Source organism: Colletotrichum spaethianum, assembly GCF_022836535.1.
Source record: "Colletotrichum spaethianum MAFF 239500 DNA, contig03, whole genome shotgun sequence".
Classification (NCBI taxonomy): Eukaryota; Fungi; Ascomycota; class Sordariomycetes; order Glomerellales; family Glomerellaceae; genus Colletotrichum; species Colletotrichum spaethianum.
Window position 1 is genome coordinate 415,337 of NW_026054773.1, and position 27,070 is coordinate 442,406.

Here is a 27,070-nt window from a genome sequence, read left to right on the forward strand (position 1 = left end):
ATGCTCCTCTTGAGCCAGCCCCTGTCGGCTTGTCGTGAGTTTCTCCACCGTTCTGAACATCCATCCTGGTGCTGAGATATTCGAGGTTCGAATTCTTTGCATTTCCATCGTACTTCCAAAACGTCACGGCGACAAACCAGTGTCTGTCCAACTTGAGGACGCTGACTGGCACTTGGCCTCCCATCCGGATCGGCGGTACGACGCAAGACAGAGCGTCGTATGATGCATCAACGTCGGCGTATGTCGTCTACTCGGTTGCGAACGCGGCGGATGCTCCCTCGACGCTGACGTTTGGACCCAACTTCATGAAGCTGGCCGCAACATACGGCGGCGACGTCACCCTCGGCCTCAACAGAGGGAAGAACAACGTCGACAACACCATCGTCGCTGCCAAGATCGCTGTGCAGGAGATGGCCAACCTTTACGCCATTGAGCTTGGGAATGAGCCCGAATGTAAGAGGGAAGCGTCGTAGTGGCTCTCGTTCCGAACGAGCTGACAAGTGGTGCCCAGACTGGTCCGGAGTGCAGCCCATCGCTTCGGGAACATGGAACCCCGCCGTGGACGCCGCGTCTCAAAACAATTGGGCAATCACCGTTGGGAGCGCCATCGGCAGGAAGAACATCATTCAGGCCGGGAACTCCAACTCCCTACCGCCGCAATGGGGGGCCGAAGAGCTGATTGCGAGCGGCAATGCCACAGTCAGGGACTATGTCAGGACTTACTCGCACCACAACTATCCCGGAGGCACGGTGACAAATCTAATGTCTCACGCGAACATTGCAAGCAATGTCCACCTGTAAGTAGGTTCTTCCTCTCGAACCGGCTGCTGGCTGACACGACCAGATTTGATACCGATATCGCCAGTGCACTCGCGGTCAAGAAGCCTTACGTCTTCGGGGAGACTAACTCAGGTAATCCCGATACCAGCACCGGACGAACATAGCTAACGAATCATGATAGTTTCGGGAGGCGGTGCAGCCAATGTGTCCCCGTCCTTTGGAGCGGCCCTTTGGGTCATGGACTACTCTGTGCGTCTTGCAGTCTCCAACGTCAGTAGGATCTACTTTCATCACGGTACCATTGGCAACAACCCCTACAGCTTCTTCGGGCGCTACTCGATGGGAAATCCGTATGTCGGAGCCTACGCGGCAACGGCCTTCATGGCCAGCGCTAAGCACGTGGCCGCTCTCGATGACGGCAAATCCGCATTTGCTGCGTACGTCACATTCGACACTGCTGGCGCACCTCTGAGAGCTTTACTGTACAACTCCAACTACTACAGTGGATCTGGAACCCGAGGTTCCGAGACCTTCGTGCTTAGCGGGCTAACTGCAGCGCGCGTCCGATCCAAGCGCGTAACGGCTGCGAGCGCAGAGGCGAGGCAGGACCGTGGAGGCAATGCTTCTTTCGGCCAGCAGTACTTCAACAATGGAACGTGTACCATTGGCGGGACGGAGACCTTTGAGACGGTGACGGTATCAGGAGGTGAGGCGGCGTTCAACATTGCTGCCAGCGAAGCTCTCTTGGTTTACCTTCAGTAAAGTAGACAACTTGCAGGGGGTGTATTTGATGGCGGCTAGCAGCCATCGATAACTTTATCTATCGTCAACTGTGGTTGCCGGATAGGAGTCATATCAGAAGCCAATCGAATTGTTTACGGAAGAATGACATTGTGCATGTCTTTGTAAACGGGAGACTGCTAGAATTAAGAATCGGATCACTCAAAGATCCCCGATTGTACACCCCGATAGTTGAATAACTTTGTGAGGAGTTTCTCACGTGTGCATATTCCTGTTTACAGACTTTTTCCTTGTCCGGCCGCCTCTTGTTCTAGACCCTCGGTACGACACCGAATGGGAATTAAAACAGCATCTGAAAGCATCCCACACATGCTTGCCCGATTCAAAGCGGCTAGCTGAGGTCAAAGAGGACACTAAGGCAAGGTGCGTGTGTCTAGTCTCTCATGTCAACGTCATTGCTCCCTGTGCCCTCTCCAATTTTTTTGCGGCCTTAACGAAGATACATCTCTCGACTCAATCTCAGCCCGTTTTTTGGCAACGCTTGGTGTCACTTCTCACGCATATCTGTTAGGCACTCCTTCAACCTCACTCCTACTCCAAGATGACCTCTTCCTGTTCCGTTCTCTCAGTCGGTCTGTAACTCACTTACCTCGTACTCATCAGGGCATCACTCTCAATTCTTGACTCATTCCTCGTCAACGTCTGGATTCAAAGTTTTCTCGTTCTTTATCGACGAAGCATACTTTGGCACAGTTCGCGCTCACAAAGCCACTCACTTACATCACCCAAAGTCTGCAGCGAGTCTCACTCAGACAGCCGAGACTTTCCCAACATCAGGAGCCGAAACTTCCCAGACCACAATTCAGCAAACGGCACAAGGCAAGTTCAGAGTGCAATGGCGGAGAAGTACATCCTCCGGGTGACCGCCGGCCCTAGCTACGACCTCGATTCTCAAGTCGAGGTCCCCGTCAACCAGGCGCAGCCCACAAAGATCACCAGCGACTTGGCCGACATCGAGCTGAACGTTCGTATACAAAACTACGCCGGCTTGCCGCGCAACTCGCCGTCCACCTCCCCCTACTTCTCCACGGAACCCCACTCCACCAATAATGACCAGTACAGCATCTCCTTCCGCTTCAACCCTAAGAAGCCCGCGGACGCATCGTCTTCCTCGGCTGAGCAGGGCATCTCGGCCGAGGACCTGCAGTTTGGCAATGACTTTGACCATCCCATCCGTGACCGTCTCCCCCCGGGCTTCAACACAGCACTCAACATCGTCAAATGGTGGATCGACCCGGGCCTGGACGGCGACGCGTACGCCGACGTCCCGCACCTCTACGGCCCTGCACTGAGCTCCTTCAACACCATTCATGTAGGGGCCGGTGTCCACGACAAGGAGAAGGGCGGCCTGTGGTTCGAGGAGGGAGGCGATGAGGCCGGCTTAGAGGCGCGGAAGAAGATTGGCGCGCCGGCCACGGCTAAGGAGCGCATGAAGTGGGCCCTGCGCAAAGAGAGCAAGGAGAACTGGATATTCGAGTACGGCAAGACGTACGGCATGGACTTTTTCAACCCATATCTCGATTTCGCCAACCTGGCGCTCCGTCTGCCTGGATTCCAGTTGGCCATCATGAAGTACTGGGACGGACAAGGTCTGCGGTAAGTAGCCCTCCTTCCCATTGAGTCTGTAGTCTGTTTGGCTTTGCTGCGAGTCGTTTGTCTTCATCGTCCGCAAACGCTTTCTGGTCAACGTCCGAGGCGTATGCTATTTACCGTGAGACCAAATGTGCAGCAACACAGCTACCTCAAGAGAGAGTTCCTTCCATTCAACCATTTTCCTTGCGTCATTCTTACTCGTAGCAGGGAAGAGGGGCCTAAGCGCTCACACCAGCTTAGATATGTTCTCCGGAACAAGGCCACCGGCGACGTCTACCTCGTCGTTCTCTTCACCCTCTATCTCAAGGACGATGTCAACGAGGACGGCACCCTCAAGGCCGGCGCGGACAGCTCCAAATCGGGTGGCCAGCCCCTGCCTAGCAACGACGACCATGAGAGCCACGACGAAGCCAAAGCACTCGAGGAGGCTAGGAAGAAGATGGGACCAGCCTCCCACGAGACCGAGACGAGCGCTGATGATGTAGACTGAAGAAATTGGATTATGCCCAGAGGTGGATGGTCATGATAGAAGGAGAGGAGTGGCGTGCACTTGAAAGAAAAGCTCTAGTTCATGTCCTGTCAAACAGAGTTCAGGCGCTAAGCGATGGGAATCTTCATCCCGTCGTTTGGTTCAACATTCAACTAGGTGGCTGTCCTGAAAACTACGTGGTCTCCACACTTCTTAATGCGGTTGAACATATTGAACTCAGGGCGACATGAACTCTTCAATGTTCACTCGCTCGAAGAAACTGATATGCCCGAAACCGACCCAGTACTGGGCGAGCCGATCGTGAGAAATCAGCATAAGCTGTGACTCGATGTACTTATCTGAACATCACTGGTCAGTACGATTGAAACAAGCGTTGTATGACAGGTATGACAAACCATCAAGGAAACCCGTTCCGGCGACATGCCCTTTGCTCTTGACCACGCGCGTGCCCTGGAACGGCGGTTCCTGAGCATGTCCAACAAACCCGGCCTCGCCCAAGTCGTCTGCCACAAACGTGTACTCTCCTCTGGGAACGTTTGGGTCGCCAGTGAGCTTGATTGCTTCTAAGCGACCTCGGTGCACACGCGCATCGGTACGTCGCTTTGCCCATTCCTTCTCGCACTCGTCGACGCCACGGACCAGGCCAAGTTCCTCGTCAGAAACCTCTTCTTCGTCGGGCTGATTGATCAGCAAGAACTCGCAACCGTGTCCGCTGTAGTCGCCAACCCAGATGCCACGCCATGGTTTGAGCGGGGTCGGTGTGTATACGACAGGATCGAGGGTCGAATAGGTGACCACTTCTTCGCCAATGTGCACACCAGGAACACCTCGTCCTCCTCCTACCATACCCATGTTAGCTTGAATCGCCTGGATCAAACCAACGGGCCCTGCCCCAAGAAACAGCCCCGGCGTTGGGCCCCCGGCCATCTCCATCCACTGACGAATGCGAAAGGCTTGATCTGAGGCCTCGGCTCGCCGAGTAGGCAGATCGCCAGGGGCAAGATCATCGCCGTCCAAGCCGGAAGCGACGCCAGCCACACGGTGGCGGGCAGGTATGGCGGGTGGAGGCCAAACATTGCCGTAGGGGAACGGCGCCTCCATTCTAGAAGTGGCAGTTGCAGTGTCCAGGGGACGGGCCATCAGGAAATTGCTGAACATGGCGTCGGAGCGGTCGTCAATCACCATGGGTATCTCTGGGAGGAACCGATTTCCCAGTATGCCAGTTGAGTCTTCGTTATCTTCTAGGCTACGTGCATGGAACTGAAGCACCGGCTTGTCCAAATGCAACTTAACACGAGGCTCGAAAGCATGGATTACCACGCTGTTGTCGGCAGGCCAGTGTTGGTACGTGGTGCGGTTGCTGACGGCCAACAACTGGTACCCTTCGATGCAACCCCTTCGCTGGTCATACCGTACGACAATCATTTTCCCCATGAGGTCGCGATCGCAAAACCAGATCTTGTACTTTGGTAGGAACCATCTCGGATCGTGTGCTGCGTATAGTTCGCGGTACGTACGGCACGGGTACGGAGTTTCGAGTTTTGTGCCAGGGACATTTGCCTGCACCCTCTGATACCAGTGGACGTCAGACGTGGCATGTGCGTGAAGGCTTCGACACGTCTCGGAGACAATGGCCAGGTCGCAAGGAGGCAGGTAAGCAAGGATCGCATCGATTAGCTCGGAGGGTAGCGAGAGGAGGCGACAACTGGTGTCCGGAGGCAGGGAATTCGCTTCTAGCGCGTCCAAGGCGGTCAGAGGGATCCCAAGTGATGAGGCCAGGAGTTGATGGGTGACATACCAGCTGATGCAGCGGCACTAAAATCGGCAGGAAGAGGATAATAGTCGTCCTGGGAGGATCCGATGATCTTGCGGCGATCTCTGGCGTCGCTGCGCAGGCCCTCATCGGAGACGTATGGTAGTATGTAAAGGTTTTCCTCGACCTCGGGGTCGATGCCGCCGTAATTGCTGCTCGCTGTGGATGCAGTATCGTGGGTTGGCTCATTCGACCCGGCGACAGAGGAGGCGGGTGATGGGGGGGTTGTATCCATCCTGCTGGGCGTGCCCATGCCTTATGAGAGACCAGACCGCGTAGGATGTTGCCAAGATCTGAAGGTGAGGGGAGATGAGTCGTTGTAGCTCGATTGAAATGCCAGTGTGATACAGAGAGCGGTGCCAACCAGTAATCGTAGCTGGTCGAGGTGTAGGGGGATGATTCGTGATCAATGACGTCGATCTGGGTTGAGTGCGAAGTGACCGCGACAGTCGTTTGTGGGATGGTCGTAGCGTGACTGGAATTGCTGTCTTCTTAAGTCGAGAAGTGGCATGCCACGAAGGTTGAAGTCGGCCAAGGGTGATGCACGGGGGAGTCGTCAGTGGGAGCGATGTTGGGGTCATGACTCCAGGTCCCAGTCTCCACGTCTCCGACCAGCCGGCGCGAGGGTGTGTCGGATGAGCTGGGTTCTGTACGCAGTGACAGTGACAGTCAGGCCTTTTGGTTGCGGTCGCGGACGGGCCAGAAGCTCGTCCCTGCAAAACCCCGGTTACGGCGCAGAGCTAGGCCAGAATGAGAGAAAGCAGCGATGACACTGGCGGCAGGGGGCAACGGCAACAGCGGCAGCGGGAGCCGAGGCGGCCGGGGTGCGTCTGGCAATGTTGGTGACGGCAATGGTTTGCGGATCAGATAGAGAACCACCAACCAGAGACAGTCTCGTGCCAGACGACGGATCTAGATTCTGGTCCTGGGCAACGTGCGGATGGTGGTGGTGTCGGCAAAGAGGACGTTACGGTAAGGTTGGTTAGGGACCCAGGGAAGCCGGCGGAAGTAGGACCGAAACGGACAGAGGACGCCTGCCTTGACTTAAGCAAGGCAATATGCCGTTGTCGGTCGGGCCACGACTAATGTAGATGCCAATCAGTGGCTGGGCAAGTGGACGAGGGATAGGATGAACGGGACCTGGACTTCGGAATAGGAAGGCTGTTCGTCTTCTAAAGTATGCGGTATACTCCGAGGACAAGGTCAAGGTCAATGGGGATGAACGTGATGTGATGCTGCTTGACTATAAGGTGGGTGTCCAAGAATAGATGTAGATGTTGGGCTAGTGTGCCTGCCATGCCGACGGTGCAGGTTCACAGCAAGGTATGCAGCAGTATTTCATCCAACGCAGAGAGAGAGAGAGAGAGAGAGAGAGAGAGAGAGAGAGAGGGTGTCGTGCAGGTCGACGGAGGCCATGCAAGTTACACCTATGCCGCTACCCTGAGCTGGGCATCACGTCGCATCTTAATCCTTGCGCAGATGGGACGACTTCGCGAACCAGGGGTCAGGTACCGAGAACCGGAGCCGGGAGCAGACTGCGGGGAGTCGGCTGACTAAAAAGTTTGAGAAAGCAATGAGGTCAGTAACTTTGGGGTCGCTTATCGGGTGGCTTGCGATAGATATTGACACGCTTCCGCCGGGTTGTAGCCGGCCAGACTCCAACACAATAACACCATCGCTTACTTGTGGTGTGCTCTAGGCAAGATGCGAGATAACGGAGGTTGAAGGGGTCCATGAGTCGGAGCGCCAGCTGACCGAGCATCGCCTCGCATTAGGGAGTAGCCTTCATCCACTTGCAGGAGGCAAGCTCACCTCGCTTCAGAGAAGATCAATAAACACCAAAGCATACCCCGGGCCCGGACCCTCAGCTCTTGGGCGCACCTCTCACTCAAAACGCTGACAGCCAATACATTGCATTGGCCAAGAAACCCGTGCCTGCTCCTTTACATCGCACCACAGTTCAAAAGGCCCTAGCCTAGCCTCATTAGAATCCATACAGCTTCAAAAAGTACCAGCCAAGACTTGTTGGAAGAGAACTGCTACGGGGTGCTTGCAAGGTGTGCTCGTTGGTTCTCGTTGGTTCTGGGTCGGTGTACACTGTTAAGTCAACCCATGTTGGATGTGACATTCTCCAATGGGTGCTGGGTAGGTATACAGGTATGGATATATCCAAATGTCGATGGCCTCGTTAACAGGGACAGTGATACTGATCTAAGCATTATATCCCGCAATACAGCTTAGCGAGCCCGCCTACCCGATTAGGTAGGCACTCAGTTGCTTTAGTCTCTCTCCTCCTTCCTCTTCCTCTGCTTTCTCTCTCTCAATGCAACAACGAGCCTCTTCATCTGACGCATCTTGGCTTGTCACACCCTGAGAAAATAACACCCAGGGTACAAGATCATCCGTCTTCACCATCTTGGAGGGTCCCGCTGCTCGTCTACACCAAACGCACCCACAGACGGATATCTGCATCGCTACAAAGGCGCCGCCCTGGCTTCGATACACGACATTCATCAACTTTGTCTTGAAACGACAGCTTCGGATTAGCCAGAGACGCCCACACCGACACCGCCCAAACACATATACTCCATCACCCCGGGGTCATTCGCCCGAACCACTGCCGGAGCTCACTTCAGTTCCCACTTGACTCTCAGTCCGCCCGACGTCTCCTTCCTACTTGGGCCATAGCGTCCGGCCGCCAGTGGAAGGTTGTCTTCACCACAAACACAACGCAACGCAAAACAACACAGCCCAGTTCGTACTCGTCACTCCAGAGCACACAAGAACTCGCTCCAAGCCTCGGTCCCTGTTGGCGACTCAGCCGAGACCGGCCAAACCAGAACAGAGCGTCCCCAACCAGTCCACCGGTGGGTTATTGGATCCCTGGCTGGGCCCTGCAGGACACCATGGCTTCTCTCATCCCTCTCATCAACGACTTGCTACCCATGATTATTCCCTCCTCGGCATCCATCACCAAAGCGAGCACCCTCCGCGCTTCCGATGCAACTCTGCAACCCGGTTCTGCCAACGAAGCCGATGCCGTTGTCAGCAAAAGCGATAAGCTCTGCGCATCGGGTAAGTGAACGTTGCTCCCATGATACTGTCCCCTCGGCCTCTGCGTGACTTGCTCCTCGAATTACGCACCACTCTCTGTGCAACATCAGCCGGCATGTTCCAGCCGAGTCGCTAGTCTGCCAACTGCAGTGTTATAGCCGCAAAGCGCTTCCAGAGCGTCTCTATTTGAGGGTGGCGTTCACGCTGCTACTGACTTCTATTGCCCCTTACCCACTGTTCGACAAGCTCTTTGTGGCTAATGGAAGCAGTCCTTACTCTCAACGCACACGCGACATCGGCTATCCGCCACCATGGCGAGCAAGGTCAGAACCAAACCCCCTCCCATCTACCCCATCTCCAACGCTGGAAGCCTCTCACCGCGCCGCAGCAGCGATGCGTTTCTAATGTGTGCCAAGATACCATCGTTTATATGGCTTCCGGAACCGGTGTTTTGCTTGTCAGCCCCGGTGCGGGACAAGACGTCAAGCGGCATGAGATGTCCACGGGCGATTTTGCCTTCATCCCGTCTTGGACAGAGCACCAGATGCTCAACGAGTCGGACCAAGATACCGTGTGGGTCATTACTCGCAGCGGTTCTCAACCGGTCAAGGTGGGCTTGACGGATTGGGGAGGTGATGAAGCGAAGTAACCATAACGCCATCGCTCCTTCATGGGGATGGCCGACAACCGGTGGTGACTGGCCGATCGACCTGCGGAAGCGCAAAGCTCTGGCGAACGAACTAAATGCAAGACTGAAATGTCACCTTGTCGTGGTATTTTCGGCTCTTGCGATGGATGACTATGCCGATGCTATGATATCCGTCCAATGTCTACCTTACTTAAGATTCGCCTCTTATAGCGGCCGTGATCCGCGCTTTACCCCGCGGGGAATCGAACACCTGCGCATGGTCCTTGTTCGGAAACCAGAGGATGTTGATGCCTAACCCGGCGGAGCGGTGATGCTCGAAATCCCCGTCTGGCATGGGTCCTGTCTTTGGGTCGGCAACGTTACTCTGGCCATGTTCGCCCTGCAACCATGCGGGGTGATGCGCCCGGTCTTCCCCGGCCAAATACTTGGCTACAGCATGGCTATCGACTATCAGGTCCAGCCCTGATAAACATACAGTAACCTGCCTCGCTTCCTTCCGGTCATCGCACGCACGCCCCGATTCTGCAGTGCGACCGACCAGTTCGTCTGCCCAGATGGCATTCTCCCTCCAAAAGAAGTATCTGCCAAGGCAATGCGCAACTCCGGGATCCGTGCTAGCGAAATACCACAGTTGCCATTCGTTGGCAGTTGTTGGTTGTCGACGCGTGAAGTTGTAAGCGACGTCAGGCAGATGGAGCAGTATGCTGACGGGGTCAATGAGCACCGCCCGTGACATCCTCGCTTGTAATTCTGGGCATCGCATGGCGTGGGTCGACAAGATGGAACCGTACGAGTGAGACACAAGGGCAAACTTGTCCCACATGTGACGGTCCAGTATCTTCTTGAACTGTTCCAGGAACACCTCCTTCCCAAGCGGCGGTTCTGTCAGCCGGAAGCAAACGGGCAGAATCTCGAGAGCAATGACGCCAGTCTGACCCTTGCCCTTTGCACCACTGATCCCGGCGAGGAAATCGATATACGGCCACAAGCCAATGCCGATACCGTGGAGGAAGACGACAGGTAGCCCCTCTGAACGATGAGGACGGTGCCAGTAACTTAAGTTCCCGGCCGAGGTACGGCGACTGGCAAACATCTGTTGTAGCCGTGGCGGGAATATGGCCTTCTCTCGTGGCTGCGCGTAGTACTCAAAACCGTTGAGAAGGAGAAGGACGTGAGTGGCGTGGTCTAGGAGGGCCATAGTCGCGTACCACCAGACGGTGCGGAATGCCGGCTCGATGGAGTCGATGGTGAGCCGCAAGCACTTGGCACGGCCCCGCCCCGGCTCGATCGCCCTGCCCAAGCCTTTTTCGATATAGGCAATGTATTCGTCCACCTCGACGTCGTAGTTCTCCACGGGGCTCAGCTTATTGTCGCTTCCCTCTTCAACGTCAAAAAAGGCCCAAAGCAGGAATTCGCGCATATTGTCGTGGCGTATTTCAGATGGCTCAGCGCCTAAAAACCACATGCGAAGATAGTATTCGTAATCTGGGACTGTGCCCATACATCGTTCAAACAGAGCTCGGCGCTCTGTCGGCGACGACGGCGGCGGGTGTTTGGCAGGCTCTTTAAGACGCCGCGTGTATGGCATCCAGATGAAAAAGATGTATAGCACCTCAATCAGCATCATGCCGACAATAACTTGAGCGGTTGTTATCCATCGCGCCGGTGACTGGCTGTAGTTGGCGCCAAGGTAACAAGCTGTGAGAATTGATGTGTAGGGGACAATTGGGTAGCGCATAAGTATTATCCAGGTACGAATAAACACCCACTCATGGAAAGTGCGGTTCAGCATTTTGAGGCGATGCTAGGTGACGCGTGCGTTGTTGTAAGTTGACGAAGCCACGAGACGGTATAAAAGAAAGTGGGTGTGTATGTGTCTGTGTATGTCTGTGTGAGAGGAAGCAATAAGCCCGGCCGAGAGCTTTAGTGAGTGCTGAGTGACTATTTAGACAAGTAGGGGGTTTCTAAATCCCATGGCGTGAGAATGACGAGAACAGAGGATTTGGACCCTTTTCCGACGATTCTTATCGGTGCAGAGGGTACGTGAATGATTGTTCGTAGCGGATGTTGGCGGACTTCATGTGATGTGTTTTGTTGAGATCGTCCGGCACGGGGTACAGCAAAGGTACTTAAGCAGGGCTAAGCAGGGAGGGAACTACATGGATTGGATGACGATATTGACTGCAAACACTGGATCGGCCCTTGCCACGGCCCCTGTCTTTTTTCCTTTTTTTTTATTGTACCGACGTCGTCTCTGTCTTTTTGACACGTTCGGAGATGGATCATGGCAGGCTTGTGATTGGGATAAAAGTCACTGCAGGTATCTTGAAGATGTCTCGAAAAGTTTTGGTGGGAAAAGGCAGCGCTCAAGCATGTGGATTGCTCCCTGGCGCAGCCTACGGCTCGGGGCCAGTTCCGGTCCCAGTCCATTGGACACATCATTAGAGCGTAATTGGACGTACCTGAGCTAACCCAGGCGCCACGGCGTTGTTGATTGGTTGGTCTAAGGCTCTATCCAGTGCGTATGGATTCGTCCTCGACGTTGAATCGACCCATGTCTTCCCAACGCTTGAAGCATCTGACCCCGATGCAGACTTGCGTGGTCCAATGTGTAATAAACGCACATTAACTTGCCGTGCCTCGGCACTTGGAGAGCAGGAGCAATTGATGTCATGGCATGGTGAGCCTCATTTTCACATGCTTGCGATACACCCCGTGTCTTCTCCGTGTGTTGCCGTCCGAACGTGCAAACCCCAATGATATTGTCGCGGACTTAGGATCCGAATGGTGCATTTCCTGGCCACTCGACGGCTCGTTGTGGCGACTGCTGGTAGGTTCTCATTTTCAAGTACTTCAAGACCACATGCAGTGAACAAGGATATGTCTGTCTGTTATCGAGTAATTCTGACTTAGTTCGAGCATAATCCCCCCGACGCTCCGTTCCCAACATTCGAGTTGCCCATCTCCCTTGACCATCTTATGATCTTATGCCGAGCGTCCCATCGTATCACCGATCGACCCGTTCATCAAGAAAGCGTAGGCGCCGTCCAGGACGCATAGTCCCGCACGTTGACATTGACAGTGCTGCGCTCAAGAAGCGACGGCTTCGTTGCGGAGTTGAGCAGGAAATAGTTGATGTACTGCGTCAACTCGGCGTTTTGCCCGCTCGGGAATTGGCAATGGTTATGCCCGCCGACCAAGGAAAATCCCATGTTCTCCGGCACTCCCAGAGCCTGGTAGATGAGCCGTCCGGCCTTCATACACCCCGTCGTCGACACGGGGCCCAGCCAGTCAATGTCGTTCTCGGCCACGTAGAGGCCTCGCGGCGCCACGAGCCCGGCCAACAGATGGTGGTCCTCGGGTACCTGGGAAGACTTGGTGGCCCACGTGTTGAAGTTGGGCGAGAACCAGACGTTCTCCCCGACAATCTGCCCTGACGTCTGGATGTTCTTGCCCTTGTTCTTCTCGCTGTCCGAAATGCGCCAGCACGCGGCTCCGCCCGAGCCCGACTCTTGCGGGATCGTCAGAGCAATCCTCTTCTCCAGGGCACCGACAACGAATGCGCCCTTTCCGTTTCTCGAGCACCCCGTTACGCCGAGCCTCTTGGTGTCGATGCCTGTCTGCGCGGCGCCGAGCTGCTCAAGGCCGTCGATGATCCTGCCCACGCCCCAGGCCCACGCCGTCAGCGCGCCAGCGCTGTGCTGCCGGCCAAAGAGATTGTAGAAGAGGCCCTGGCCTCTGCTGCCCTGGCCGTTCTGCGCGGCGAACGCGTCGTTGCCAAAGGTGATTTGCGCGACGGTACCGGGGATGGGTATACTGGCGCCACCGATGCCGATGATGGCGGGGAACGGACCGCTGCTGGAGGGCTTCTTGATGGCAGCACTCATGCTGATGCTCGCACTACCAACGGTGACCTTCACGTTCAGGTTGCCGCCAGACAGAGTGGCCTCGACTTTGTCCGGAGGCGGAGGGAAGTCTCCGAGCTCATACTGTTCCATAACGTTCTGTATCTCGGTTGCGCGGCATACCCAGTCGTCCTTGGTGGTAACTTTTGAACCGTCGACGAAGGTAAAGGGGTCGGGCAGCTTGGCGTCGTTGATGGCTGGGGCAGTGGTCTTGGCCTTGCTGCAGTCGGTGACCTGCCGCGCAAAGATGGTCTCGGCGGGAAGAGCCAGAGCCGTACCTGCGAGAAGAAGAACAGCCGTGCGAATATTCATCGTTTTGCCGTGAGCTCCGAAGAGTTGCTTAATGTTTGAGAGATGACGCTACTTTGTGAGGAGGTGATGGTGACGAGCTTGACTTAAAGTGGCTGTCTATTGAATACTTCGCGTCTTTATACTCACAACTCGTCGGAGAAACGGATGTCTTTGCGTGAGTAGGCATCTGGACGACTGCAAACCGGCAGAATCACGTTATTTGGATAATCGTGAACAACTTCGACATAATCTCGAATTAGCCGGTAATGCCAACGGACGAGATTGAACAAATACAATCAAGGCGCGAGGGCTTTGACGTTGCATCAAAGTCAACTGCCGTCATCTTGCCCCGCCGGCTTCCACAGATCGACACATATCATTGCTTCCAGACAGCCGACTATATGGCCCAGACTGGACGGATGGGCCAAGCTCGTAGCTGCTGCTTATTTAATGCGACCCGAAATGGTTAGCAAGTGGCCGGTCAAGCAAAGGTCTGGGTCGGCTGAATTAAGGGAGTGCCAGCTGTGTAACGGGATTAGTGACGAGATTAGAGTGCATGGGCGGGGTCATGGGATCCTCGTAATGTGTCTTCGAGGCTCGGAGCTCATGGAGCATTTAGCAATGGGGGAATCTGGGATTGCTATGTCCGGATGGAGGAACTTCACGGATCAGCCACCGAGATACACCGGGCTCGGTGGACAGCTGTCAACGGGAAGTTGACGGTCGCCGAGATCACCAACGGCCGGCGTGCTCCCCGGTGGAGCCACTTTCTTCCTCCAACAGCCCTGCTCTGATTGGCCAAATATTTTCTGAGCCCATTCGTAAGACACTGGCCGTCACCCGGCTGATTCTCTTCTCTTACGTCCTTCACTTTGCGGCTCCCCTATCCTCACGCTCGAGCCGACATCCAGTCTTGGTCCACAAGCCAATTCTTCGGAGGAACACCCCAGGCCTCTCTTTAGGTGCGACCTATCTCGGCCATCCCAGTTTGTCGTCTCCATATTCCAGCCTCAAACCCCCGAACGCGCCACCCGCATGGCACAGTAAGAGAAGGTTTACCAGCGAATATCTGCCGCCACCGCCGCCGCCGACCTTGAGCAATTTCCCCCAGCCAGGCCGACATGAGCGCAGAGCAGAGCAATTACAATGCGGCCAGCTCCCAATACACTCATGCGCCCCACCCGACTCGATAACGTCTGTCGCCAATGCATCCGTCAAGCCTCAAGTGCCCCGCGAGGCGGCATCATCCCGTTGCCTCTGATCCCGCGGCGCGCCGCCTCGACGACGGCACCCAAGGCCGCGCCCGCCGTCCGTCTTAGTGCCAGCTACTTCCTCCCCAACAGCGTCCTCGACCGCGCCAATGTCCGACCCCGACCATTGGGCAGCCGGAGCTCCTCGGCTTCCGTTGCGCCGTCCTCCTCTTCCTCCAACGTGCGTTCCGAGCCGACGACGCCCCTCGACGTGAACCACGAACTCCCACACCGTCGCCGACAGGCCGCGAAGCGCAAAGCCGCCGAAGCCGCCGCCGCCGCCGCCGCCACATCCTCCGAAGTGCCTCTTCCTCAAGATGCATCCTCCGCCCTGACGACCGTCGCCGCTCAGCAGCCCGCTCATTCCGCTCGCCGCATCTTCTCAACCCTCCTCTCCCTCTCCAAGCCCCGACTCTCGGCGCTCGTGGTCCTGACGGCCATGGCATCCTACGCCCTATATCCCGTCCCTAGCTTCCTCACGCCCGCTATCACCGAGTCACCCTCGCTCAGCCCGTTGACGCTGCTCTTCCTGACCACCGGCACCGCCCTGTGCTCCGCCTCGGCCAACTCCCTCAACATGCTCTACGAGCCCGCGACCGACGCCAAGATGTCTCGCACACGAAACCGCCCCTTGGTCAGGGGACTGCTCACGAAGCGGGCAGCCGTGCTCTTCGCCGTCACGACGGCTCTGACGGGCGTGGGCGCGCTGTACTTCGGCGTCAACCCGACTGTCGCCTTCCTCGGAGGTGCCAACATTGTCCTATACGCCGGCATGTACACTCCGATGAAGGCCTTCAGCGCCGCCAACACGTGGATCGGCGCTGTAATCGGCGGCATCCCCCCTCTCATGGGCTGGGCCGCCGCGGCAGGCGAGACCGCTTCAGGAGATGGGTCTTGGCGCGAGCTGCTCCTCGCCAGCGACGGCAGCTCCATCGGCGGCTGGCTCATGGCCGGGCTTCTCTTCGCCTGGCAGTTCCCCCACTTCATGGCGCTTTCGTGGCCCATTAGGGAAGAGTACAAGGCGGCGGGACTCCGGATGCTTGCCTGGACCAATCCGGCCCGCAACGCGCGCGTGGCTCTCCGTTACAGCATTGCCTTCATCCCTCTGTGCGTGGCGCTCTGCGCTGCGGGCGTTACGGAGTGGAGCTTCGCCGTGACGAGTTTGCCCGTCAACGTCTGGTTGACGCGGGAAGCCGTGCGGTTCTGGAAGTACGAGGGCCACAAGGGCTCGGCGAGGGGCCTGTTTTGGGCCAGCGTCTGGCATCTGCCTGTCGTTATGGTGTTGGCGCTGCTTCAGAAGAAGGGCATGTGGAGCCGTGTGTGGAACAGCATCTTCGGCGAAGATGAGGATGAGTGGGAAGATGAGCTAGATGAGATGCCTGTCGCTATGCCGACGCCACGGGGCAGCTAAAGCCGGCCGGCCCTGACAAGGTGTAGGATTTGAATGTATGATAGTGTGCTCCTTTGTCTCATGGAAAAAATGATCGGTCCCATTATGGCCTTGGCCTAGATTTTCGGGTTCAAGATACCGACCTTGCTCTGTAACATATTCCAATGTTATCCGCCAGGAGACGGCAGGGTATTCGAATAGAGATTGCGCATTGTCTTCCTTTGAACAAGATAAAAAGCGATACGTTTGCATTCTCCAAGCCCCATTTTGTCAACCTGGTCTGCGTCCTCTGGTATCTATAAATGCTAATATACACAAGTATCATGCCCCACCTCTCCAGTTGCTATTCTGACCATTCGTCATTAGATGGAAAAGCCTGGTATCCATGTGCTGTTCTGTCTCGCAAGAAGAAGTAAGAAAAAGTGGAATAAAGAAAAAGCCAAACTGTTGAAAGAGTGTGTCCGGTTTGCCTGCCAAAAAGTCGGCACTTATCATGCCCGTTTTCTGGCTATGTTCGAAACGACCCCCGCAACGCCTAAGACACCGCCTCGAGCTGCCCAAGGGCGGTGTCATACCCCATTGCCAAATGACGAAGTAGGTGGAAAAGAGAAAGGGAAGAAAAGGGACAGAAAGAGAAGCCCCCCGAAACTCCAAGTTAACGCCATTGAAAGGGCTCATTACTCATGTCATGCAGTTACATCTGCTGCTGACCACCACCACCACCCGGTCGGTTGATAATGGCATCTATACCCATATCCACGCTGGGCAGTCTCTGGCCGTGGGGGTGGAGGTAGGGGCTGGGAGATTGTGACTGGCCGTGGCCGTATCCGCCGTTGACCGAGCCGTTCGAGGAGACCGAGCTAGTATATCCATGATGGGCGCCGGTATGACCGTAACCGTACTGGCCGGCGTGAAGGGGTTGTAGGTGATGGAGGGAGGCGACGTAGCCCGCTGCCGAGGTGCTGCTACCGCTGGCAGAATGCCCGGAGGACACTGTCTCTGGACTACTGTAGGACGCGTCTAGCTCGTCAACTGGGGTAAGCCCGAGGCCGCTGATGCCGCTGTCATCGTCATACCCTGGTGGTAGTGGCTGCCCCGATTCGAGGCGCTCCCGTCTAGCTCCGGCGCGAGACGCGCTTTGCAGATTCTTGAGACCGTTCGACATGCACTTATGGGAGAAAAAGTTAGCACCCGTCTTGTAAGATTGTGCGTTGAGAGGTCCATCTTACCTTGGCCTCGACGACATTCCACTTCTCGCCGGTGCGGGCCGCAAGGCCCGACCATATCTCTTTTCTCATGCTCATGTACTCCTTGGCCAGGCGTTCAAGCTTGCGGTTGTCCCAGTCGTCGGCCCCTTTGCGTTCCATCAGACGCTCATGGCGCTTTCTGCAGGCGTTAGGGGTCTTGCTAGGGAAGTAGGACATCTGGATTTGGCCCCAGTTGAGGCCCTGGGCGCGAGCCGCAAGAAGCTGTTGATCATCTTGGGGAGTCCAGGCCCCGGAGGAGGCTCGGTGTTGCATAGGGGGTACAGCAACGGGGGGTGCAGACACCGGAGCGTAGCTCTCGTATGTTGGCTGCGGCTGCTGCTGCATCGGGGCAGAAGAAGAAGGCATGGTATAATAGGCCGACTGCGGCATGGTCATGCGTTGGTTGTACATGGCGATAGGGTTTGCAGCAGGGGCAAGAGAAACTGGCATCGGGTTGCCGTAGTGGTTGTGGCCTGAACTGGATGCCCGTGTATGTTTGGGCATGATAACTCTGGAGAGTGTATATCGGGAAAGAAGGCGACTAGAAGAGCTTGCCTAACGGGTAAAACGAGCGCAGATTACTGGTTAAACTGCTGGAAACGGATCTGTAGCGAGTGTCTCGTGTCGATGTTGTTGGTGTCTGTGCCTCGCCTGGAGGGTTTTCAGGAAAAGGTGGACGTTGGTGATAGGACGATCAAGTAGATGGAACGAAAGAAGATGAGATAGTGCGAAGGAATCTATGGAAATCCGGTTTAGGAAATGCGACCACTATGACTGGAAAAGGAAACAAGGAAAAGAGACGGAAAGAGGAAAAAAAGAAACCGTTGTGGGATGGAGAGAATAGTGTTGATGAGCGAATACAAGATCGAGAGAAGGTCGAGGAGCCTGAGATGGGGGCCTGACTTTAAGCAATATCGCCGCCGGTTAGGGAGACAAAGAGGCGCAGAAGCGCGATTGCGATGAGACTAGGGTCATGGGAATCTGAAACAAGGCAGCTTGACTGAATAAGACCAACAGACTTGCTAGAGCTGCCATGAAACCCGTCTCGTGTGTCCAAAAGAACAGGAAGCGAGTCCTAGAGCTACAGACATTGGCTAGACGTCTCATCGGGATGGGCGTCTGTCTGAAGTCGGGCGCGTAGAACTGGCCGGGTCTGGAGGGCGGCTACGATGCCCTTGGCATGATCGGACGGGTCGCCGGGGTCCCGAAGAGGAGACTCAAGAGCTTAAACGGGAAGAGGATGGGGCCAAGAAGAGGGTCTAAGCTGGCATAGACGATGGGTATGAGTTGGCGCCAGCCTTGCCGCGCTTGCGGTGTCCCGTCTGAAGAGCTTCAACGGCAGTATTAGGGCTGGATCATGCCACGACATCCCTGGAGTCGGACGAGCGAGTCCCTGGGCAGTGGTAGCAAGCAGATGGCGCCAGTGTTGAACCGCCAGCCTGTTGGAGCGGACCTGAGCCCCCACGATCGCGGCGGATGAGCCAATGAGGCCGACAGATGGAAATGAGGAAGGATAGTCGCATCGCATTAGAGGCAAGCAACGACTACGAGCGCGCGGTAGAGAGGCTAGCTAAACCAAGTGCAGAGGGTCAAGAACCCTTACCTGGCCTGCCGTGCGGTACGGTTGTGGATGCTGCGTAGCAGTTGACAGCTTTGTCTGGGGGACGATCTGCATTCTGATCGACCAAGAGGGCAGCGGGAGACGCGCAACGAAATCGTAGAGGGAACTCATTGCGTCCCGGTACCTAACACGAGCAGCGGGAAATTGCATAGACTCCCTCGCACGGCGCGTGTAAAGGTAGGCGGATAACAACAGCGTCGGTATGAGCCAGTTGGCATCGAGGAAAGCAGAGCAACCCATGGGGCTGAAGGACGAGGGACGAGTTTGTCAGTAGCGAGTGTCCATGTTAGTAGAATGGAGGGAAGGTGGACATGGACAACGACAAGCTGGAAATTGAAGGTTGATTTAGACGCGCGCCTGGAAGGCGAGTGGGGCCGTTCATGACCAGTGGATATCGGGGGCGATGGCCGGATCTCTGAGTGGCCAGGGCTGAAAATAGACCAGCACTAGGCCCCTTTGAAGGTCGTCAAGGCCCGCAGCGGGCCGGTCTTTCTCCACAAGAAGTCCTGGCGATGGACCTGACTTCACCTTCTTACGTAGTGCTTTTCCCAAGCAATGCCTTAACTTAAAGTGTCTACATGTCTTGAACTACAACTTGCCAATGGGTACACCGCCTCCCTTGCTCCTCATCCGCAGGTCTCCATTTTTACGTGCTTCTGTCGTCCCCGGAACCAACGCATAGCAGGGATCGAAGCAATGCGTTCCATCAATCCCAAACGGCCTCCCGAAGGCGAAGCAGCTGCAAAGCAACACCGAGGCGACCGTCTTAGAAACAAGCGCTCGGCTATGGAAGATGGATGGCAGCAGAAGCGAACACCGCACACGAGCCCTTGGCGGAATACCCGAGAACAATATCCACTGGTTGCACGCGGCTTGCGAAGAGCGATGAAGCTACTGTCCCTGGCAAAGCAAAAACGGGATTGATTTGAACAGAAGCACGAGTGCTGGAACGCGCCCAAGCAGCAAGAAACAACAAGACTTAGTAGGTGGTTGTTGTCCTTGGCATAGGCCGCTCCGTGTGCAATTGAGTTCCTACTTAGAATTGTGGATTTCATGCCAGCTCGCATTCTCCCTACGAGGTGTTTGCCCATGGAAATGCAGACATATCAGCTCTGAAAGACGGGATGCCGGCTGTGTAAACCATTTCATGACTACCACCACAAAGATCTGCGTGCCGCAGCTTCGGGCCAGTGCGTTTGGACGTCTGATTGCCGGTTGCCAGCCAACATGGAGAGATGCTCCGGCTATTGCTAATGGCCATTGTGGTCGACCGTCTTTCCTGCTCTAAGCAATGAGTTGCCTGTACAATCAAATGCAGATGAGCGAATCAGATGGAGCAAGTACTAATCAGTAAGCTTTCGTGGCTGCTCTGATCAGGATTAGCGAGTCGGCCAATGATGAGGTGGGGGATGCGTCTCCAAATGCCAAATGCCGAAGATGGCGGGCACATAAATAGGCAGCTCAGGGTCCTGTTCCCCTCACATTTCTCTTCTCCACTAGAACGCTAGTTTCGAAATCAGATGAACAGTGTATTTTCATCACTGGCGAAGGGTGAACATGAGAACTGGCGACCAGTGCATGGAGTTTAGGTAGTCATCTTCATGCAATCTGAGTAGGTGGTAGAAAGGGTAACCAAGACATTAACCTACTTCCAAGAATGCTTCGATTCTTGAATACAACAAAGAACATAGACCGATGTCATCCACAGAGCCACCTGGGCAGATAAACCCCGATAAAGGAAATCACCCCTGCGCCCGCCGAGCCTTCCATACCACATAGTTGGCCAGTGCCCTTGCCTGTCCTTCCACGCCTGTGCAGATGACCTCCCAACCATGCCAAATGCAGAAAGGAAATTTGGCATCCCAGGGTCTAGTCTATCACAGCAAACTTTAACCTCTCCTCACTTGCACCTGCGGTCACTTTTCTCTTCTTACTCTTTCTTTTTTGCACCCTTCATCTTCCGGACCCATTCCTAACGTGGCTGCCGTTGTGTGCTCCATTCGTCCGTCGCCAGCTTGACAGAGCCGGCAATCTTTCTCCCTTCGCATCTGCAACAATAAGCCGCCAGAGGAGATTGTAGCTGAGACAAAGTAAGCAAGACTTGCCTCATATCTCACAGGCAATTATCGCCTGTGTCATCAAGTGACTACCTCCTTGCCCTCTTCCCTCTTCACACGTCGTCCATGCAATAAAACATATAGTACCATCACCAGTGACTCTGTGGCCATCCAATCAATCTCACGTTGGGATCGCATGATCACAAGATCGCTGGGTTATACGATCGCTAGCTTACGACAACACAGAAGCAACGCTAATTATGTCGACTATGGACACTGGGATGACCAATACCACTCACTGGGGTTCACCCAACGCCCAGGAGCCTCAAGCTTCCTCAGCTACGTTATTCATGTGCCCAAGTCGCTGGGAAGCACCACAGTGGCCATGGCTCTCATCGCAGCCTGGGTTACCTTGTGCGCCTCACTCCGCTTCAAACGCATCACCAACTTCCAGAAGCAGATGGGCTTCAGCGATCGTGATTCTTTGGCACTCATGACGAACAACCAGGCCCAGCTCATCCTCAAGAACATTATCGAATTTGAGTTCCCCAAGATGTACATTCTTTCTCTCCAGTTCGCCATCTTCAAGGTATGCCCATTTGCCTCGGACTCCCAGGTGAGACGCCTATCCACTAACTTCGATACCCAGACATATGGCATTGAGACTATGTCCAAGCTCATCGTCGCCACCAAGAACCTGGCTGATGCCGCCAACGCACAGAAGCGGTAAGTTTCCTCAATGCTGGCACATTGTGTGAAGCCCTCCTCCATCTTCACACTATAGTTGCAGGCATTGGCTAAGAGGCTCATGTTCTTTTTCAGATACGAAGATACGACTATTCTGTTTGGCGAGTAAGGCATACCCCCTCTACATTGCCTTCAACTCAGTTTAACCCGTATCCCAGATTCTCCCTCAATCCTCCCACCTCAGAGCGCGCCCTCAAGGCCATCTCCCGCATGAACTACCTCCACAGCCGCTACGTAGCCGCTGGACAGATCTCTAACGCTGACTTCCTTTACACCCTGGCCGTCTGCATCACCGAGCCCATCCGCTTCATGCGTCTATACGAGTGGAGGCCCCTTACCGACATGGAGGTCTGCGCCATCGGTACCCACTGGAAGGCCATTGGCGATGCTATGGACATCCAATACAAAGGCTTCCTCCGCCAGGAGTCGTGGGCCAACGGTATTGAGTTCGTCGAGGATATCACCGCCTGGGCCGCCCAGTACGAGGTTGATGAGATGAAGCCCGCCAAGGTCAACCTCCAGGCGAGTTCCCAGCTGACTGAAATGATGCTCTTTCACGTCCCGAGCTTTGCCAAGTCGTTCGCCCGGGAGGTGCTGTATGTTCTTATGGGAGACCGCGTCCGTGCTGCTTTCTGGTATGTTTACGAAGAATCCGACCCTGGGCCCGTACCGTCGAAGAAGCTGATCTGACAGCAAACTACAGCTTCCCCGAACCCGGCATCGTCGCATCTCTTGCCGCCTATGCAGCCCTCGTCACCCGTCGCTTCGTCGTCCGCCACCTCATGCTCCCACGCTTCACCCCCGTCGTCTACTTCTCGGGCCCGGATCCCGACACAGGCCGCATCCTGCACCACGACTACCTTGTCCACCCGTACTACAACCCCGCCACTGTCTGGAACCGCTGGGGTCCCATCGGCCTGGCGACCCGGCTCCTTGGGGGTACTGTTCCTGGCCCGGAGAAGATGATGCCGCAAGGCTTCCTGTTCGAAGACATTGGTCCCCGGGAGAAGATGGGCAAGGGCTCCGCTGAGATGACACAGTGTGTTGAGGCACTGAAGAGCCGTCGCCGCGATGCCTGCCCCTTTACTGGTGGTTCGTCTTGATTTGTTGACAACGGTGTACTAAACGGGATCGGGTTTGTTTTCACACCCTCATTCGAGTAAGAAAGGCTTTACGTATTGCGGAAAGAATGGCAACAGCTTTCGTTATAGACACGCATGAGACGAGCGATATCGGGAAAATGCGATTGGTTGCACAAATGGAGGCGAGGAAGGGATGCTGCAGAAGCACGCTTAGAAGTGTTATTTAGACTTATTTCAGGCCACAACGTCAGGCGGATATAGCTTCGCACACACAAGCTTGTAGACCAAGGCATGTCTCCTCGTGCGTCAAACGCCCGGCTTCTTTCACACCTCTACACACCACCAATGCTCATCTAAGCTTGCGTTCGCCCGAGAGAATCAATTGCACTCGGCCGTGCTATCATAATTCATTACCTCCGCGCCCCGTGCTCCATCTTTCCCCTCTCCCAAAGTCTCCTGCAACTTGATCATGAGCCGGCGATGCCTAGTCCTACTCGGCCCTGTCCACCACCGTAGGTCCCCACACCTCCTCCGCTCATGCTGGCGCCGGAGTTCGTCCCGGTGCGCTCACGCATTCTTCTGCCCTCCATAAGACCCCGCAAGCCTCTCTTCTGCAGGCCAATGACGGAGCTAAGCTCGCCGCCCCAGACTTCGCGCATACCCCCCCGCTCCGAGTCGCCGATTTCTGAACTCCATTCGGATCCGCTGACGCTCGTTGTAGCGCTTAACTCATCGCTGGAAGGCCGGCCCGAAGACATGGCGGTATTGATGCGCAACGCAGCTTTGCGAGATGAGAGACCCTGCAGGTCTGTACTGCTGCCGCCATTCTGAGACCCTTCGGGGGGAAACATGGGCGAGCCCATGGCATCCAGGGGCACGAAAAAGTTGGGGTTCAGGGAACCGTCTATACCACGGCCGCCGCCGGCAGCCATTGCGGTTGCATTGAATACGGCAGCTGCGTTTCTCGAGTCCAACAGGGCGTGCAGGCGCTCCACTACCGCCTCGAGAAGACCATCGATCCGGTATGGCCGAGCAATTTGAAGAAGCGAGCACAAAATAGGGGGTGTGCATAGAGGCGAAGACGGGGGCGGCAGTGAGGACGTGTAGAGAAAGTGAAGGAGGGCCTGTACAGTGAGATAGGTGTGCGGGAGGTACAGGCAACGAGGCCGCGAGTTGGGAGGCAGAGACCTTGGCGTCGGAGCCGAGTTGACGGTGCTTGCGTCAACGGTGCTACTGGAGCCCGGGAGAGAGAAGGAGGCCGCTGAAGCGCTGCTTGGAGCCGTACTCGGGGTTTTGGAAGACGATCCCGACGACAAGACGGTGCTTGTCATGGACCCCGAGCTCTCGACCGTATTACGGGCTGGCGTGATGGTTAAAGCGGAATTTCTTATGGGATTGTTGACCCCAGAACTGGAACGCAACGTCATAGCATCGCTGCCGTCCTGAGTCGCTGTTCCCTCGCGCAGCAACTGCACAAAATAAGGTCCCCATCGGCGTGCCACCATCCTCGAGTTGATGGGAATCCTCTCTCCGTGTAAGCAAAGAATATCCATGTCGGATAACTCCCGCATGGCCAGCGCCTTCTCCCCCAACTCCTCGGCGGCCCTCGAGTGAGAACGTCCTCCTGCCGTGGTTCCGGCCTTTCTAGCCAGGCTCAGGCCAGGTCCAGTATACGGGCTACTGGCCGATACGAACCCAGACATTGGGGTCGTCTTTCTCGGGTTGTCGTAGAATCCAAATGCTTCCAACTCAACCATGCAAACATTGGAAAAGTTGATACGTCGATGATTATAGTCATCGACGAGACTGCGTTTTCTGTTGCCGAGAATAACAAACGTGTTCCTGCGGTTCCAAAGTACACCGCGGTTCCAACTGCCCTGACTGAAAACAGCGCCTCCAGCGTCGATTCGCGACCAAGTCAAGGTCTTCAGATCCAAAGCCCATAGCGCATACTCTTGCTTCGAAGAAGTGAGATACGTGCCGCTCACCACAAAATACGTGTCGATGACGCCGCCGTTAGGGAATCGCAAACCTGGGGGCGAGTAAGACCCCGACATGGGTTTCTCCGTAAGGGTGCCGTCCGATGATCTGACTTGTAACTCGAGCTTGACATCCAGGAAATTGTAGTTGGAGTAAATGAGCATAGAGGACCCGGGTTCCCGGGCTTCCTGACTGATCCCACCCTCTCTCTGGAAGCCGTTGACACTAGACTTGCCAATCCGCGCTGATACGGAGGGAGGTAAAGGCGCCACCACGCTTCTGTATGCGCCGCAACTTTTATCGAGAGGTTCGATCGCCGTCCATTTGAGGCTGCGGAGATTGAAGACGCTGATTTGCTCGATGTAGTGGTTGGCGCCGTCTTGGCCGCCGACGACGACCATTTCAGCACCACCCGTACCGTCAATATTGATTCCTATCCTTCCTTCGTTCGGGTTTCCGGATGATGGGTTGTGCTGTAGAGCCGACAACGGTGCCTTGTGTGATGTAAAGGCGGCCGAGGAAGGCAGGATACAGGCGCAATGCGCGTAGCGGCCTTGGGGCGGATCCTGCGTTGAGATATAGGTCCATTTGCGGGATGGAACGTCGTATACGTAAATGTCCGACATGACCGTAACTTCGGGCTGTTGATCCGGGCCGGCGGCGGACTGGTTCGGCGTTGGGGACATGCCTCCGTAGCATACCATCTTGGTGTCTCCTAGCGCGCACATGGAGTGGAAGTATCGAGGGGGTGGAATGTCGCCTGTGGTTTCCAGCTTCGACCAATGTCTGCGAATAAGATCTAGCTCGTAGAGATCGGACGTCAGCGGAGCCGGACGACTCCGTGACAGTATTCTCCCACCAAAGACATAGAGCTTGTCCCCTAGTATGGTGGTCGTGGCGCCAACCAGCGGGTGAGGCTCTCTACCGGTTGTCCGATGGACATTGCACATGAGGCCGGAAAGATGAGCCGAGGACGAGGACGCGGTCGGCGTACCGACCGCCGAGGCAGGGTTCCTGTTTTGGTTGGAAGAGGGAGACGGACCCGCCGATAAGGGCCCGTTACTCCGCGGCGTCAAACTCGGGTTCTCCCTCATATCTTCACTCCCATCTTGTCTCGAAGAGCTTCCCAAGCTGCTCTGACTGCTTGCCATATCGGCGTTGTATCCTGAGCCACCGCCGTACATCTGAGCTCGGTCCGCTGATACGCTTGAATCCATCGTGCTGGTACGACTGTCTATATCATCGGCCGGTCCCTCCTCTATAGCACCAAGGCTTCCGATATTGTAGTGTGTGGTAGGAGGGGCGTCAGGCCCTGTGGGCGAGGGGATCGATGGTGGTGGTTCGGGTAGGGGCTTGGCAAGACTACTCTGTAGACTCAAACTCCTCCCATGCTGAAGCGGCCGGTTCTTGGACGAATTCGGAACGGGAGTGGGCGTCGAAGAAGGAGGCGGAGATGGAGTTGAGGTCAAGCTAGGGGAAACGCTGTGCAGACCCAGTCGAGAAAGAGACGGCTGTCTCGTCAGCCTCGATTCGCCGTCTCTGCTCGGAGCAAACTTTTTGAAGCCACGATAGACGCCGGAAAGGATGTCTGCGGTAGACTTTGCGGGGGGGGATCTATCTTGCTCGGGCTCCGAATCGGAAAAGCGCGAGAGATCGCCCTGTACAGAAGACTGATTCGAGGTTAGTCCCGGGCCAGACATTGCGACACAATCAGCCCCCAGGCTGTGTCCACAACAGTCTGGGGAGCGTTGTGTTGCAAAACAGTCTCGACGATAACGCAAAAAGAAAGTTGCTCAAAGGCTCGAAATGAGGGCTGCGTGGTTTTTCATGCAGGGCGGGATTTAAGAAGAACTGCCGATAAAGCAAGGTGGGCTCGGAGAAGGAGGATTTCTGTAGAGCTCACTCCGGGACCAGGTCGTCCAAGGTTCGTCGGCGACGGTACCAAGAGCAGGCAAACTTAGAGAAGCTTCCAAGGAGAAGAAGAGGAGAGGAAGTGAAAAGAAAAGAAGAAGGAAAAAAGGAACCCGGGAGAGAAGGAGAGGGGGGGGGGAAGGGTACGAAGTATAAAATATGAACAGAGTGGATGTCGCGACGTCGTTGCGGCCAGGTAGGAAGCAAGACAACGGCAACGCTGAGGCCACAATAGGCATCCGCCAGAGGTAAGAGGAGGTGGAAAAGACAAGATATGATGAATGGGAAAGAAAACCCCGGCTCAAGGCAACTTAAACCCGGGTTCGTTCGTTCATCTGATTCTACCAGGCCCCCAGTACCTTGTGACGGGTCTGGCTGAGGTGTCTCTGGCGGCTCTCTCGCTCTTACT

The 27,070-nt window shown here is 55.6% G+C and overlaps 9 protein-coding genes across 9 annotated transcripts; 4 read left to right on the forward strand and 5 right to left on the reverse strand.

Annotated features, from left to right (window-relative positions):
* Positions 1-2,416: 2,416 nt before the first annotated feature.
* ColSpa_01584 (UPF0591 membrane protein) lies at positions 2,417-3,664 on the forward strand (the record flags this gene model as incomplete). Its single annotated transcript, XM_049267796.1, has 2 exons — positions 2,417-3,177; positions 3,382-3,664. 2 exons carry the CDS (start codon positions 2,417-2,419, stop codon positions 3,662-3,664), a joined length of 1,044 nt encoding a protein of 347 aa, XP_049123753.1.
* Positions 3,665-3,880: 216 nt separating this feature from the next.
* On the reverse strand, positions 3,881-5,712 carry ColSpa_01585 (uncharacterized protein; the record flags this gene model as incomplete). The annotated part of the gene is made up of 3 exons (XM_049267797.1): positions 3,881-4,002; positions 4,060-5,157; positions 5,463-5,712. 3 exons carry the CDS (start codon positions 5,710-5,712, stop codon positions 3,881-3,883), a joined length of 1,470 nt encoding a protein of 489 aa, XP_049123754.1.
* Positions 5,713-8,383: 2,671 nt separating this feature from the next.
* ColSpa_01586 (uncharacterized protein) lies at positions 8,384-9,180 on the forward strand (the record flags this gene model as incomplete). The annotated part of the gene is made up of 2 exons (XM_049267798.1): positions 8,384-8,552; positions 8,801-9,180. The coding sequence occupies 2 exons, from the start codon at positions 8,384-8,386 to the stop codon at positions 9,178-9,180; spliced, it is 549 nt and encodes a 182-aa protein (XP_049123755.1).
* Positions 9,181-9,370: 190 nt separating this feature from the next.
* On the reverse strand, positions 9,371-10,972 carry ColSpa_01587 (uncharacterized protein; the record flags this gene model as incomplete). The annotated part of the gene is made up of 1 exon (XM_049267799.1): positions 9,371-10,972. The coding sequence occupies one exon, from the start codon at positions 10,970-10,972 to the stop codon at positions 9,371-9,373; it is 1,602 nt and encodes a 533-aa protein (XP_049123756.1).
* Positions 10,973-12,206: 1,234 nt separating this feature from the next.
* Positions 12,207-13,397, reverse strand: ColSpa_01588 (4-O-methyl-glucuronoyl methylesterase; the record flags this gene model as incomplete). The annotated part of the gene is made up of 1 exon (XM_049267800.1): positions 12,207-13,397. One exon carries the CDS (start codon positions 13,395-13,397, stop codon positions 12,207-12,209), a length of 1,191 nt encoding a protein of 396 aa, XP_049123757.1.
* Positions 13,398-14,522: 1,125 nt separating this feature from the next.
* On the forward strand, positions 14,523-16,037 carry ColSpa_01589 (protoheme IX farnesyltransferase, mitochondrial; the record flags this gene model as incomplete). Its single annotated transcript, XM_049267801.1, has 1 exon — positions 14,523-16,037. One exon carries the CDS (start codon positions 14,523-14,525, stop codon positions 16,035-16,037), a length of 1,515 nt encoding a protein of 504 aa, XP_049123758.1.
* Positions 16,038-16,710: 673 nt separating this feature from the next.
* On the reverse strand, positions 16,711-17,674 carry ColSpa_01590 (uncharacterized protein; the record flags this gene model as incomplete). The annotated part of the gene is made up of 2 exons (XM_049267802.1): positions 16,711-17,184; positions 17,246-17,674. 2 exons carry the CDS (start codon positions 17,672-17,674, stop codon positions 16,711-16,713), a joined length of 903 nt encoding a protein of 300 aa, XP_049123759.1.
* A 3,652-nt stretch (positions 17,675-21,326) lies between these two features.
* Positions 21,327-22,791, forward strand: ColSpa_01591 (mycophenolic acid synthesis protein B; the record flags this gene model as incomplete). The annotated part of the gene is made up of 4 exons (XM_049267803.1): positions 21,327-21,530; positions 21,591-21,667; positions 21,847-22,323; positions 22,392-22,791. The coding sequence occupies 4 exons, from the start codon at positions 21,327-21,329 to the stop codon at positions 22,789-22,791; spliced, it is 1,158 nt and encodes a 385-aa protein (XP_049123760.1).
* Positions 22,792-23,237: 446 nt separating this feature from the next.
* On the reverse strand, positions 23,238-25,967 carry ColSpa_01592 (protein ral2; the record flags this gene model as incomplete). Its single annotated transcript, XM_049267804.1, has 1 exon — positions 23,238-25,967. One exon carries the CDS (start codon positions 25,965-25,967, stop codon positions 23,238-23,240), a length of 2,730 nt encoding a protein of 909 aa, XP_049123761.1.
* Positions 25,968-27,070: the final 1,103 nt, after the last annotated feature.